Source organism: Hyaena hyaena, unplaced genomic scaffold (genome assembly GCF_003009895.1).
Source record: "Hyaena hyaena isolate Hyena2069 unplaced genomic scaffold, ASM300989v1 scaffold_723, whole genome shotgun sequence".
In the NCBI taxonomy this organism is placed as follows: domain Eukaryota; kingdom Metazoa; phylum Chordata; class Mammalia; order Carnivora; family Hyaenidae; genus Hyaena; species Hyaena hyaena.
Window position 1 is genome coordinate 73,627 of NW_024081356.1, and position 16,150 is coordinate 89,776.

The following is a 16,150-nucleotide window of genomic DNA, read 5'->3' on the forward strand; positions in this document are numbered from 1 at the left end:
AAGGACCTAGAAGAGGCAACACAACTTTGAAAAACAAGACTGAAGGACTCACACTACCTGATTTCAAGATTTACTACTAAGTTAGTAGTCAAGGCAACATGGTATTGGTGTAAAGACAGGCAAACATGTAACAGAAACAGAATAGGGTCCAGATATAGACCGACACACACGTAGCCAATTATTTACAACAGAAGTGCCAAACCTATTCAATGGATGAAAGAGAATATTTCCAATAAATGGTATGGCAAAACTGGACATTCAAGTACAAATAAATGAACCTTGACCCGGGGCGCCTGGGTGGCTTAGTCGGTTAAGCGTCCGACTTTCGCTTAGGTCATGATCTCGCGGTTCGTGGGTTCGAGCCCCGCGTCGGACTCTGTGCTGACTGCCAGCTCAGAACCTGGAGCCTGTTTTCAGAGTCTGTATCTCCCTCTCTCTCTGACCCTCCCCTGCTCATGCTGTCTCCCTCTCTCTCTCTCCTAGAAATATATAAAACATTAAAAAAAAATTAAAAAAAAAAAAAAGAACCTTGACCCTTATTTCACATGCCATACTAAAAAGCAATCTTGAAATGGATCAAAGACCCAAATATAGAACCTAAAACATTAAAATTTCTGGAAAAAAGAGCATAGGAGAAAATCTTTGTGATCTTAGATTATGCAAATTTTTAGATAAAAGACAAAATACATAAATTTTAACAGAAAATTTTTTGACATAATTTAAAACTTCTGCTCTCCCAAAGACACTGCTAAGAAAATAAAAAGATAAGGCACGGTTTCGGAGAAAATATTTGCAAAATATAGATTTAATAAAAGACTTATATCCACAATATATACAGGATTCTTACAACTCAATAAGAATAAAATAACTCACTTTTTTAAAGGGGAAAAAATCTGAACACACTTCACCAGTGAAGATATATAGATGGCAAATAAGCACATGAAAAGATGCTCAACATCAGTAGTCCTTAGAGAAATTAAAATTAAAGCCACACATACCTACTACAGTAGCTAAAATATTTTAAAACAGATAATACAAGCAGTGGTAAGACTGTGCAGTAACTGGAATTCTCATACCTTGCAGATGGGAATGCATAATGGTACAGCTTGAAAAATAGTTGTCTTGAATGTCTTGAGAAACAGTTTAGCAGTATCTTATATATTTAAACATATACTTACCAGCAATCCTATTCCTAGGTATTTACCCAAGAGAAATTAAAATCTAAATCCAAACAAGGATCTGTAAGTGAATGTTCAAACAGCTTTATTTGTAAAAGCCAAAAGTGGACATCCATATATCCATCAACCGGTAAATGGATAAACAAATTACAGGACATCCATGTGATAGAACATTACTCAGCAGTAAAAAGAACAAACTCTATATACATGCGACAACATGGATAAATCTCAAAAGCACTATGCTAAGAGAAAGAAGGAAAGCTCAAAAGACTTCATATGGCATGATGTCATTTATATAACATCCTAGAGAAGACAAAGCTAGAGGGACAGAAATCAGATCATTAGCTGCCAAGGCATGGGGGAGGTGGGTATAAAAAGGGGCTTGACTATAGAGTGGCACAAAGGAACTTTTTGGAGAACTTAAAATATTATATATGTATAATATATAATTGTATAACATATGTGATTTTAATTCTTCAAGCCAGATACATTGATAAAATATTCCATATTTGATTAGCATGTTAGTGAATGACTATACGCATTTCTTGAAATTCATCAAATTATATCCCTGAAAAGAGTGAATTGTAATTGTGTATAAATTGTAATACCTCAATAAAACTAAATTTAAAAGAAAATAATCTGGGATGTTGATAATGGGGCAAATGATGCATGCGTGGGGGCAGAAGGTATATGGAAATCGCTGTAACTTACCCTCAATCTTGTTGTCAACCTAAGATAGCTCTAAAACTATAAAGTCTTAATTTGAAAATAAAAAGTAGTAAATGTATTGGAAATGCATCTCTTAATGAGATGAGTGGGATGGTATAGGGCTTTAATTAAAGGAGATCTTGATATTTTAAAAAATAATAAAAAAAAAAAGAATCTTTTTCGTCTGTCACCCAAACCCGAAAACCTGTCCCTGGGAGGCAATCTGGTATAAAAGAACAAGCACAGACTTTGGAGTGGAACAGACCTTGGTTCAAACCTCAGCTCTGCATTACTAGCTGTGTAACTGGGCAAGTTACTTAACTTCTCTGAGTAAACTCAGTAAAGGAGGGATATGAATAGTGCAGCCCAAATATTGTCATGATTTAATGAGATCAAATGTACGTGTGATAATCCTCAAAGTGATCGTTTCCCTCAGCATACCCCACTCTTCAAACCCACAGTGGGGATTCCCTCACTAATTTAAGTGCCCAAACAGTAGTGATAGAGGAGAGTTTGAGAAGCAGGTTGGACAATATAACTCTAAATCATTCAGTGATTAAATTAAAGTAAGGGGAACAATGAAGCAAAGAGCAGCAATGTATTTTTTAAAATTCCTTCAGCAGATTCATAAGAAGTCTTGATTCCAGTTACCTGCAGAAGTCTACATGCTCAAGGATCTAAACATTTTCATTCTGAAATTAGTGTTTCTCAAGGAGTAGAGGGGACAGTAGGACAACCATGGTCTCATCGAAGTGGATTAAACTGTTATCAACTACAGATTCGTTATCTCAAAGGGGAGGGCCCATTCCCTCTGCACCATTTCCTTAGCTCCAGAACACACTCCCCAGCAAAAGATGTTGGTAACTTGTTAACATATAGGATAAGAACCTTCTTTTCCAAAGAGAAAAGTCACAAAGACATACAACAATGCCAGCTGAGAACCCAGGATACAAAAAGCATCCTCCATGTAAAACAACAGTGCACCTTAGAATCAATAATCTCAAGACCTCAATATACAAGCTTATGTAAATTTAGATCATAATGATGGTGGTATTCAGATTGATGGGGGAAAGGGAGATTTTTCAATAAAATAACTTTGGGGCAACTGGCTCATCATTTGCAATAGAAATAAATCTGGATCCCTACCCTCTCTCCTTACACTAAAATAAATTCTAAGTGCATCAAAGATGCAAATGTAAAACAGAAATCATTAAAGTACTTGAGAAAACATGGGAGTCTTTTTTTTTTTTTTAATCTCAGAGTACAGAAAACATTTCTAAGCAGGATGTAAAACCTAAGCTATAAAGCAAAAGACAGATCAATGTAACTACTCAAAATCATTTTCTGGGATCCAAAAAAATGCTATAAATAAGATTATAGGCAAACTAAGAAAAAATATTTGAAATACATACAAAAGCCTAACCTCTTTAAAGTAAAAAGAGCCCTTAAAAACCATTAATAGGAGACCCTGGGTAGCTTAGTCAATTAAGTGTCCAACTGTTAGTTTTGGTTCAGGTTACAATTTCATGGTTCCTGGGATCAAGCCCCACTCTGGGCTCTGTGCTGACAACACAGAGCCTGCTTGGGACTCTCTCTCGCTCTGCCCCTCCCCTGCTCATTGTGCTCTTTTTGTCTCTCTCAAAATAAATCAACATTTTTAAAAAAACCACCATTAATTAAAAACAGACAGTTCAACAGAAAAATGGACAAAGGACATAAACAGAAAATTCCCCCCAAAAAGAAATACAAAAGCCATAATCATATGAAACCAAGATTAGTCTCACTTACAAGAAATGCAAACTAAAATAAGATGTCATCTTTTAAAGGATAACTGACATAGAAATGTTTGTAATATAAAAAAATGGAGATGATAAAAAGGTCCATTAACAGAGGACAGTTAAGTAAATAATGGTACATAAATATAATTAAATTCCATGTACCTATTATAATTTAATGTTGATTTCACCTATACTGATAATGATGAAAGCAACCTGTTGAGTAGGAGATAAAAAGGATTTCAATCTGTGGAGCAAGATTCCATTTATCTGAAAGTGTACTTTTTTTTTTTTTAAATCTATTTGTGAATAGGTGCACAGAGATATGTCTGGGAGAAAATTCATCAAGGTAACAGCAGTGATTGCCCCTGGGTGGAGGAATTTCAGGTGATTTTTACTTTATTTCAAAAATGTAGTACCCTCTTAACACTCCACAATGAGCATATATTTCTTTAATTGAAGAAAGCAAAATTATTTTCATTGTGAAAAATATGAAGTCGTTTCAGTGCAGTATTTCAAAAAAGTAAAACCAAAGTGTCATCACGAAGTAAGGCAAATGGCCAGCCAGACCAAGGCCCATGCCTGGTGCCTACACCTTCTAACCTGTGCTGGGCAATGGGGAGCTGACAGGTAGGTATACACACTCAGGTTTACAAAGGTGAGGCCAGGTGCAGGATGGTGTGGGTTCACAAAACAGATCTGGAGGGTAAGAAAAACACCATTCAAACACCAGCTCTACTACATTAGCTGTGTTGACCTTGGGCAAGTCACTTAATCTCTCTGACCTTCTGTTTCCTCTGTATTGAGCTAGGATACCTGTCTCTGCCGTACAGGGCTATTGAGGGGATTAAGAAAGCTCTACTGTGATACCTTTCAGCTTACTGCTTGGCCCTGAAGCAGCACTCAACAAATGCCAGCAGCTTGTATTATTATCTGGGAGATTTATAGCCTTCATCCACACTGTACCCACTAAACTCTCCATCACCCAGGGTCACAACACAGAGTGGAGAGAGGAATCACGGACCTGGAGAATCCAAACATCTGGTCTTGAACAACATGCTTCTCCAGCACTCTGAAACCCTTCCTGGAAGCAGCAGACAAGGAATAGGGCAGCCAGCCAGAAAGAGGAGGAGGAAGACAAAGCAAAGGCCTACAACATGCCCTGGGGCTGCTGGTTGTGCAGTTGCTGAGTCAACATAACTCACTTCGCTCTGCTCACCTTTCCTCCTGGGTTGGCTGGGACCTTTCCTGTGACGTCAGCATTTTAGACTCCTAGATGGCCTATGGGAATGCCAACCTGGAATGGACTTTAGAGACCAGAGAGTGCAGGATCTTTCATTCTGCAGACGAAAGACCCGAGGACCAGAGAAAGCGAAGGCCCTGCAAGGAACTACAGCAGCCAGTACCCGTCTAGAAGCCCTAACTGTTCCATAGGGCTCTGCAGTCAGAGAAAAGAACCAGACTAGGACCATTTGGATTCAAATCATGGCCTAGAAATCACTAAATCAAGAGCCACACAGACGTTCCTCTGCTTCCAAAAGAAATAGAATTCAGACCAAAGAAGGAGGAGAGGCGAAGGAGTAATTCTCAAAACTACCTGGTGACTCTGGAGGTTACCTTGAATTCTTAGGACAGGAAGATCCTGGAAGAGAGAGGTACCAGCAGATTCAAAAAGAACTGGCAGGCTCCATCTCTTAGGTGGTAAATGCAACCAAGAAGCAAGGCAGCCACGAATGAGGAAAGACTTGGAGCCAGCAATGCAAGGCCACTTTCCTGGAACACAGCCCTGACTGCTGGCACCGACTGGGCTGGGGCTTACCTTGGGCAGGCTGACTGGAGTCCTGGGCTTGGTCCTTGGGTTCTTAATCAAAAGCCTCTGATCCAGAGGGAGCAGGTGGTATTTCATGGCCTCGATGAGGAAGTCCTTACAGGTGTTGTTATTCTTTATTAAAGCTTCTTCTTCAACCGTCTGGAGGTAATAACCCACAGGTAATCCAGGAGCAGAACTCAGCCGCATTTCCCACTCTGTCTCCCAAGTCATTCCTGTATTCCCACACTCTTATTCACCCACCACATCATCTCAGACCCCCAAGAGAAAGATCACTGACTTACAACTTAGTGCCCACCTCCTGCATTTCAAGAGCACAGTAGGGTAAAGTGATTAAATTCTAGCAGAGATACAGAGATACAACCTCAGGAGTTGTGTCTGTTATGTTAGTTTGTAGGCTTAAATGGAATTAAGCAAAATAAAGATAATTAGTTGTCCTGAAGGCTTCATCCCACATTCCTCCTGATTTGAATGCCTTATAATGTTTAGGGCAAATGTTCCTAAATGGTTTGAGAGGAGAGAGATGGGAAAAGGAAGAGAGCAGGATCCGTTAGTCAACCTTTGGCAGCATGAAGTGACAGTCAAGAAGAACTCATATCATTTTCTTACAGTGAAAGCCACAGGGACAAAACTAGCCAGTGAGGTGCTCTATAATAGAATGGTGATATCAGAGCAGAAAGAATGTCCTGCACAGAAGTCCTACCTACTGACCTCATCTTGGACCCTCTCCAAACTGGAACTATGGCTTAAGTTATGGCCCAAAGCAGATACTCAGCAAGTATAAGCCTAAATATTTCATGAGCAACACCAAGTGTGAAACCATGTGAGTGCTCGATTCTCAAATCTCTGTCCTCTGGCCTAGGTCAGACTGCTATGGGGCTTATCTACAAGGAGTAGCATGGTTTTCAGAGGCCACTTCATGTTTTCTTTGCTAGAGTGTTTAGGCGCTATCAGGAGAGACTGATTCCATTCAATAGCTAATGATGATTGAACGGCTCATTGTCCTCATTGTCAGGCAGCTCAGTGCTTGACCCCGGGAAGAAAAAGATGAACTACACAAGGGCTCTGACCCTGAGGCACTCAAGTCCAGTCAGAGAAGGAGACTAGCCTCCCCACCTCGATTATCTCAGCCCCCAAGCTGGTCATGCACAAGGACTGACTGAGTCTCATCTGTCACTAGGATGTGGCCAGGCCATCACCTAATGGGTAGTGTTGGAGCTGGCAGGAAAAGGATTGGCATGATAGGGCCTCTGTCACCAATGGGCACCTCCTTCCCCAGAGGTGATCCCCAGGGACACACAGTTTGGGGGGAAGATTTCCCTACACCCCTCACCCCCACTAAGGGACTCACCTAGGTTGGGACAAGTCATAAGCTTTTAGGGTAAGTTAAAATTTAAAAAGGAAGACAGAAGATCTCTTAAAAACCTCAGATGGAAGGTGAAATGCATAAATAGCTATTTCTCCCAAAGGCACATTCAGCTTGAATGAGAAGTACTCCCAGAGAGTTAATGCTTCACCAGAGTTTCAATCTGGGGTAATATTTAAGTTTTAAGGATAGATACGGTGATGGTTGTAGAGCATGGGGAATGCAATTAACACACTGAATTGTACACTTAAAAATGGTCAAAATGATGACGTTTGTGCAATATATATATTTATATATTTATTATATTCATACATATAATCACAACTGAGAAGATTTTAAGATACAACATTACACTCTACAATATTTCAAAGTATTTAATAAAGCTTAATAAACATTAGCTATTAAAAACAAACAAACAAAACCACCTTCCCCAGAAATCAGTGTTGGTGCAGCTCTGCCCAGGCCTTTCCTTGTGTCCTCCCCCACCAAGATCAGCCAGCCACAGCGGGTTATAGTACTTCAAGTTTCAAGGTCAAATGAGTGTTAATGAAACATCCTCTTCCAGAGGTGTCTAAAGAGAGTCCTTTAAAGGGGGTGGGGGGGCAGTCCCACATGACAGTGCTCACGCCCATTGCCTCTGACCCCCTTCCTCTCCAGATCTAAACCCTACTTTGCCATAATAACCCAAGAACTATTTTCTAACATCTTTAAGTTTCAGTTGTGAACATCTGATTGAGGTTGTGACCAGGGGTCTGGAAGCCTCTTCAGTTTTCCCTGGAACCTATATAGCCCTTCTTGTGGAAGTGAGACTGTGCTGGAGGCCAGACATCCATCTCTACCTTTGGTCTGTTTCCCACAGGACAGTAGGAAGTTGGATTCTGACATTGGGATGTTAGGCCAGTTCAGTCCCTCGACTTAGGAAACCTTTTCTATAGAAAGGATATGCTGCCACCAGGGGGCAGTAGTACCATCCAAAGTATAAAATGCAGAGCACACAAAAGGGCTGGCAAGTGTATGCCTCAGCACCTAAGAAGGACAGAGGTTCAGAGATTCAGAGAACATTTCACAGGGTCACAAGCTGAGGACTTTACAGGGGCTTTTGAGGATACAAAGTTCTCCTGCTGTTCCCAAAAGTATCCGTGGTCGTCAAAACAGCCGTAGTACCAGCTAGCATTCACTCACATAGGGATGCAGCCTTTATATAGATTATCTCATTCTACCCCCAAACTATCTTATAAAGACAGGTGCTATTTTTACCAGATGAGAAGACTGAGGTTTAGAAAGGCTGAGTACTGGGGTGCCTGGGTGGCTCTGTCGGTTTTAGCTCAGATCATGATCTCATAGTTTTGTGAGTTCGAGCCCTGCATGGGGCTCTGCACTGGCTCAGTTAGTTAAGCGTATGACTCTTGTTCTCATCTCAGGTCATGATCTCACAGTTCATGAGTTCAAGTCCTACACTGGGCTCTGCATTGATGGCATAGATTGTCTCTCCTCTCTGCCCCTCTCCCACTTGTACTCTCTCAAAAAAATAGATAAATAAACTTAAAAAAAAAAAAAAAAAGGTTGAGTACTTGCCCAGTGTTAGATGGCTGGGAAGTGACAGAGCTAGGCTGCTCAGATGCTGAACTTCCTCTCTTATCGTTGCTTCATACCTTCTATTCCTTCCAGAAACTTCTTGGAAAGAGATGACGGCTGGCCTACCGCCTTGCTGTTTTGTTTTGCTCCTATATTTAACTTTTACTCTTTGCGCACTTATAAGAGTATCTAATGCCAATGGATAAACAGAACAGAGAGTATTAAAGGTGGCAGCCTGCTTAGCGGAAGGCAGGTGCCTCGGGCCGGCAGACTTGGATTTCAATCCTGACCTTGCCTCCTACTGCCCAATAAATCTAAACCTCCATAAACCTCAAGGCCCAAACTTGTAAAAAGAGGGTTATCTATCTTTGCCTCACAGGGTTGTTACAAGGATTAAATGAGAAAATATGTGTCACTATAGGGGCATCCCATCATTCTTAACTTTTCTTTCATTTCTTAGAGGAAGTAGAAGCAATATGTATCCCAGGCACCTGTGAGGGGCCGGTTTTTAAAGTCCTGAACTGGGCTCCAACTTGCCTAACACGAAGGCAAAGAGAACACAGAAACATTGTGGAAATGACCCTTCTTGCTTCAGGTCCTCTACAATAAAAGCAACCAACTTCTAGTGAACATCTGTTAGGCCCAGCTCCATGCTAAACAGCTGACTTACATATTTAAAACTCCTTTGGTCCTCACATTAATCCTGCTGGGCTCTACCATGATATTCCTTCTAGCAAAGAAGAAACTAAGTCTTGAAGAGGGGAAATAAAAATACAAAGCTAACAAGTAGTAGAGAAGGAACTAAAACTTAAGTGTCTTATTCTCAAACTTATGCTCTTAAACCTCACACTATCATCTAAAATATAACACTGTGTGTCAACTATACTTCAATAATAAAAATTAAAAAAAAAAAAACGTATACTACCATGTCTCACAGTTAAGCCAGTGAGTTGGTGCATTCAGCCTGTGTAAAAGACTCAAACTCTTCAACCACCCCATACATCTAGGGTTGCCCACAGCAGGAAAGTGCGTGGTGCTTCACACAGCACTCACCTGGACCAGGTAATCCCTAGGTAAGAGAGGGAGACGGACGTGTTCCATCAGTTTTGCCATGTGCTCTAAACGGGTTTCCTTCTCATAATTGATCCATGAAATCACCGCTTCAAATACCTATAAAGAAAATTAACACAGGTAACTGTAGCAGACACAGCAGCTTTCAAACAATTTCCTCAACCTGAAAAAAAAAAAGTCCAAATCATCTACAAAGGTGGTTAATCTAAGGTTTACTATTTAAAATAAAACAAAAATGGGGTGCCTCGGTGGGTCAGTCGGTTAAGCGTCTGACTTTGGCTCAGGTCACAATCTCACGGCTCGTGGGTTCGAGCCCCGCGTCGTGCTCTGTGCTGACAGCTAGCTCAGAGACTAGAGCCTGTTTCAGATTCTGTGTCTCCCTCTCTCTCTGACCCTCCCCTGCTCACACTGTCTCTCTCTCTCTCATCAGAAATAAATTTTTAAAAAACATTAAAAAAATTTTTTAAATAAAATAAAACAAAAATGTAAAGATTTTGTTTACTAGCTGACAACAAAGTGACATCACACACACACACACACACACACACATACACACACACGTACATTATAATAAACTTGCTACCCCAAATGCAAAATCACTAAGGTTCATTGCAAAATAAAAGCTAGTTCCAGTGGTTATTTAAAGATAGAAATACATAATAACTCTGAATAAAATATTCTAAACGTTGCTCAAGAAAACCAGAAGCCTCTGGTGCTTGCTTCGGCAGCATATATACTAAAAAAAAACAAAAAAGAAAAGAAAACCAGAAGCCTCTGGGGCAATGGCATCATACCCCTCATACCATATTTTTCTTTATCTCTCATATTCAGTTAATGCAGAATAAAAACAGTAAGAATACAATTGCCAAAAGTTGGCTGTAATGGTGACAAAGACAATGAATGACAGAGAGTTTCTGTCAAAAATTTCTCCTTGGTTTACCTCTCCCTTGAGGAGAGATTTCATTTCTATACAAATGAAAATTGGGCTTGGAACCAAAAAGGAGGCTCTCCTGGTTGGATGTTCACCTTGCTCAAGAATAAGTCCAAAATCAAATCCCACACCACTATATGCATGCAGACAGATAAAATTCAATGTAGATAAGGCTGCAGGGAAACCAGCACTATTTCTGGAAACTTAATTAACACAGCTTTTTAAGAGGGGATGGAAGAATTTGGCAATATCACTCAAATACTTAAATGTGCATACTCTTTGACCTAGAAATAACACTTCTAGGGATCCAGCCTACAAAAATACACACAGAAGTGGGGCAAGCATATGTGTTCCAGGATATTTGCCACAGAATTTTTGTAACAAAATTAAAAAGAAAACAAGCTAAAGCTCACTAATGGAGAAATTATTTAACTAATATACATACTATGGGATATTTTCAGCTGGTAAAAAGAATAAAACACAACACTTTCTTAGCCCAAAAACCAAGAAAGTGATCAAAGACTAAGATGGATATGACAAGGGGTGCCTGGGTGGCTCAGTCAGTTAAGCGTCTGACTTTGGCTCAGGTCGTGATTTCATGGTCTGTGAGTTCAAGCCCTGTGTTGGACTCTGTGTTGACAGCTCAGAACCTGGAACCTGCTTCAGATTCTGTCTCCCTCTCTCTCTGCTCCTCCCCTGCTCACGTTCTGTCTCTCTTTCAAAAACAAGTAAACATTAAAAAAAATTTTTAAAAAAAGATGGACATGTCAAATGGACACATAGCCAACAAATGAGTCTTCCATTGTCAACATGTGGGACAATAAAAACATCAAAGAGAATAATGAAGAAACCAGATTACTGCTCTGTATCTCGATAGGGTGGGAATTACATGTACATATGCATTTATGAAAAGCAACTAGACTGTACACTTCTTATCTATAAATTTCACTGTAAGTCATAACTCAATTTAAAATATTCTCAGTTAGGGGCACCTGGGTGGCTCAGTTGGTTAAGCATCCAACTTCGGCTCAGGGCATGATCTCATGGTTCGTGGGTTCAAGCCCCACATCGGGCTCTGTGCTGACAGCTAGCTCAGAGCCTGGAGCCTGTTTCAGATTCTGTGTCTCCCTCTTTCTCTGACCCTCTCCTATTCATGCATTCTCTCTCTGTCTCTCTCTCTGTCTCTCTTTCAGAAATAAATAAAACATTAAAAAATATTCTCAGGTAAAAAAAGTAGATAATAATGGATCATAACACAATGAACAAAAAAATATCCATGAATTCCATAAGGATACTTGAAGAAATGTGGGAAAGGCTCTTCATCACAAACAAATGCCAGCTAACAAAGGTAGAAGGAATGACAAAAACGTTACTTTGCCAACACCAATGTAATAACTGATTGAGCAAAGTTCATCAATAAGTGCTCGAATCACTGTGTGAAAAACTGTTGGGGAACACAATACGGTTTTCGAAGCATCACCCCACAGATTACTTACTCATTACATGGGGCGGGGGCAGCCTCAAATGGGGGAATCTGACAGATACCACCTTGAACAAGTGATCTAAGTACCACCAATAACAGGACAAACTTATATTCTTAATCGTTACTTAATGGGAAGGATAGAGCAGATACAGCATCCTCTAAAGCAATCTCTTCCTAAAATGTTTTAACCTGAATCTTAACAGTGAGGAAACAATTAGATCAGATTATTCCATGTTTGGAGCATTCTGCAAGACAGTTGGTCTGGATTCTTCAAAACCATTAAATTTATGAAAGACCAAAAAAAAAAAAAAAAAAAAAGGCAGGGAGATAGTTCTAGATTAAGGGGATTTAGAGACTTGAAAACTAAATGTAATGCATGATCCTTGACAGGATCACATATTTAAAAGGAACAATCCATAAAAGACTATCTTGATACTGCTAGAAAATTTGAATGCTGACTAGGTATTAGCTAATATCATTTTATTAGTGTTAAATTTCTTTGGTATGATAATGGTTTTATGGCTAAAAAAGATAATTTCCTTGTTTTTAGGAAGGTGCATACTCAAATACCAGGGGGCGGAAATTCTACAATGTCTGCAATTTACTGTCAAATGGTTCAGCAAAATAGAAGATTAAATATGTAGAGTGAAAAGACAAATGAGGCAAAAAGTTAAGTGATGACTCTAAGTAAAGAGTATATGAATATACATGCTTTCAAACTTTAATACAGGTCTGAAATTTTTCAAAATAAAAAGTGTAGGGGATAGGAAAAGAAACTCTCAGCGAAAAGGAAAAATATGACCACAAAATTTACAATGTGGCATGAAGCTGAAAACTAACTCACAGAAAAAAATTCTCTAATTTTTCTAATGCTGACAATACTTCTGTGTGTATTAACTATGTTAATGACTCTTTGGCCCTACTTTCTAAATATATACTTAAGTCAGGCTGGGTAGACTCACAATAGGCAAAGAATCAATCAGAAAGGGAAGGGAAGGGAAGATAAATTAATGGAATGGAACAGAAAGAAAAGGGCAGTATGTGTATATAGTTTGCTCTCAGTTCTGTAAAAACTAACCTATATGTGCACAATCATAAACACACATACCATGAAATCCTCCCTGTCCAGTTCATTTTTTAAAATTAAATCTCAGAGAGCTTTATTACTCACCCAGATAGCATCAGTTTGTGAATCACTCTGTGTTACTTCAACTAGCCTTTAAGATCCGTGAGAACAGGGACCTTGTCTTTTTAATGGCAAATAATACACACAAATGTTTTTTTTTTTAATATTTTTATTTATTTCTAGGACAGAGAGAGACAGCGTGAGCAGGGGAGGGTCAGAGAGAGAGGGAGACACAGACTCCGAAATAGGCTCCAGGCTCTGAGCTGGCAGTCAGCACAGAGCCCGACGCGGGGCTCGAACCCACGAACCGCAAGATCATGACCTAAGCGAAAGTCGGACGCTTAACTGACTAAGCCACCCAGGCGCCCCACACACAAATGTTTTTTAAATGAATGAATGGAGACATGAGTTTAGAATAAGCATGTGAGGAGGCAGCAGAACCTGTCCAGGCTGGAGCAGAGGGCAGGACTGGGGAAGGGACTGGATTCAGGGTGGGGATAACAGTCTGGCCAATGAGGTAGTGGACAACCACAGTTTCATTCTGCCTTGCCTTGTGGTTATCCAACTTTCTTATACTCTGTTTTACTAGACTGTGAGCTCTTGCAAGGGGAGACACATCCCTCCCTGCTCCTTCTGCAACTCCTGCCGCCCAGCACAATGTCAGGCACAGAGCAGGTGGCCAGCTGACAAAGCTAGGCGGAAGAATGCACTGCTGGTCTTTGAGTGGGTGGGATTTACTCACCCTGCCCTTCCCCATCAGCCAGCTTAGTCTTTGTTATAAAAGCTAAAGAGCAAGCTGAGTTTAATGGAGTCGATATTTAACCTTATCTTTATTTTTGGCTTGACTTGTCTAACGGGTTCCGCTTAGTTGCACTGTTTACCTACTCAGCTGTGAAAGCTGCAGCACTGGGCAACAACGATGACCTTCTCAGCAGCTAGAGAAGGCCACATGTTGTTTTTTTTTTCATAGAGACCTTATGCTGAGAAAATAAACAAGCAAATCAACTTCCAATTAGCTTTAGCCTTTAATGTGCCTAAAATCATTCCCAGCAGCCCCTCCTGTCAAGGGACTGGCAACGAGGAGCAGCAGCAGGAGTCAGTATTTACCATGTGCCAGGCTCTGTACCACACTCTTCATGGACAACATCATCCTGGACTCTCGTAAGCCCAAGGGGCAGATACTCCTACCCCTTATTAAGTGACTTGCCCAAGTCCAGTGCCACAAAGCAGCAGGGCTGGGGTCCACACAAACCCAACGCCAGTGCTTTTCTCTTATCTACTGCTCTCAGCTGCCTCTCACAGGCCTACGGTAGTGGCTGGCAGATTACAGCCCACAGGCCACATTCAGCCTGCCACCTGTTTTCATAAATAAAATTTTACTGGAGCACAACCACACTCACTCGTTTACATGTTGTCTGTGGCTGCTTTCACACTGTAACAGCAGAGCTGAGACTCTATGGCCCACAAAGCTTAAAATATTTACTATTTGGTGCTTTGTAGGAAAATGGTGTCAATCCTTGGTCTATGAAATCTAAGCAGAGACCTTGTGGCTTCAGTCACAGGACAGGGCAATGTCTACGCAGATGAAAATACTTTTTATAGATCCCAGGATGAAATAATCAGCTACCACAAGGCACACTTTGGGTTTTACCTTTAAATAAAATAAAACAAAACAAAACAAAAGCATCATTTCCTCACTGCTTCATATTCCAAAATCAATTTCTTGAGTGCTACAAGGTTGCTAGGTGGAAAAAAGATGGAAACAATCAAATTTCATAGTCCCTGGCTTCTCACACTTCCAATGTAAGCACAAGCCTTGGCTGAACACCAGGTGAAACTGACCCTGCATCCCCGGCCCCAGCGATGCAGGCAGCCAGGCCACAGTGGACCTGCATGTTGTGAGTGACATGGGGAGCACTGGAGCACTTAACAGTCATTTTCAAAATATGTTCTGAGAATCAAGAAATGTGGACTCGGGTTAAAAACAGGCAAGGCAGTGACTTGGCAAGGGAAAGGGTCCAGTTGAGGATGATTCACAGCAAAGCATAGGATGGGGGAAAAGAAGCCAATTTTGACAAGATTAGGGGAAAAAACAGGTTTCTGCATACGGACTTAATTTGTTACTTAAGATTCAAGAGAGGCTAATTTTAATAACAACAGGCACAGTCTATGCATTTTACATGCCTGATCTCATTTAACCCACCCCAAATCCTCTGAAATAGGTATCACCGTTCACATTTTACAGATGAGGAAACAGACTCAGAAAGGTTAGTGTCCAAGGTCACAGTGCCAGGAAGTAGTGGATCTGGGATGTGAACTCACCTCCAACTGCAAAGACCCAAGGTCTAACATTATGTAATATTGCTGTCAGAGACACAATTAGTTGGAAAACCTGGGCAGACCACTGAGTTGGGGAAGTACATTACTCAACCTATAATTGTAATTACATCTGCCATGGGCTCCTAGGACATTCCCCCCTAGATACTCTTTTCTTTCTTGGGGATAGAGCCAATAACATTTGCTGAATTCACTGCCATGATTTTCAGTCGAAAAGACAGCACTTCTAGACAAAAGAATGATTCTGTCACATTCTAGTTGGTTCTTAAACTAAAGCTTAACAGGACTTAATGTGAACCATATTGTGGCTTTGCTGTCACATGCCACACCAGGGACTGTCAGGAGCAGTGGTACGATGGAGCTGGGCTTGTCATGCACGTTTCTTCTGTCTTGGTGTTTAGTGACATTACACTAAGAGTCTGAAATCAGCCTTGGTGGAAATACTTACACCATGGAAATTAGCGAATGAATCAGAAAACAAATCACAACTTTCAGATTTTTTTTTTTTTTTTTTTTTTTTTTGGAGAGCCAGTTGTTAAACATTTACCAGCATCAAACGGGCTGGGAGATTTCCTGATCGGAAGGCTCCCCAGACTCTAGAAAACCTACTCAGTTGCACTCATCTTTCTGATAGTCCCATCATCTTAAGGTTTTATAGGGCACTTCACAGCTCCTTCTGGTAGTTGTTTCATTTCAAATCTGCAAGGGCCCTGGGAGGCGATTAAAGTCACACATAAAAGAGAAAAGTCAGGCTGAGAGTAGGGAAGTGGTC

General features: G+C 40.6%; 1 protein-coding gene across 6 annotated transcripts in view; it reads right to left on the bottom strand.

The window, feature by feature from the left end:
• The window catches only part of KLHL3 (kelch like family member 3), a 125,561-nt gene that overhangs the window by 33,359 nt on the left and 76,052 nt on the right, over window positions 1–16,150 (bottom strand). For all 6 annotated transcript variants that reach the window (XM_039217905.1, XM_039217909.1, XM_039217906.1 and 3 more), the window contains 2 exons: window positions 9,484–9,600; window positions 5,481–5,630 (listed from right to left, as the gene is read on the bottom strand). In XM_039217905.1, coding sequence (XP_039073836.1) covers window positions 5,481–5,630; window positions 9,484–9,600 — 267 coding nt within the window. The remainder of the gene's footprint in view (window positions 1–5,480; window positions 5,631–9,483; window positions 9,601–16,150) is intronic.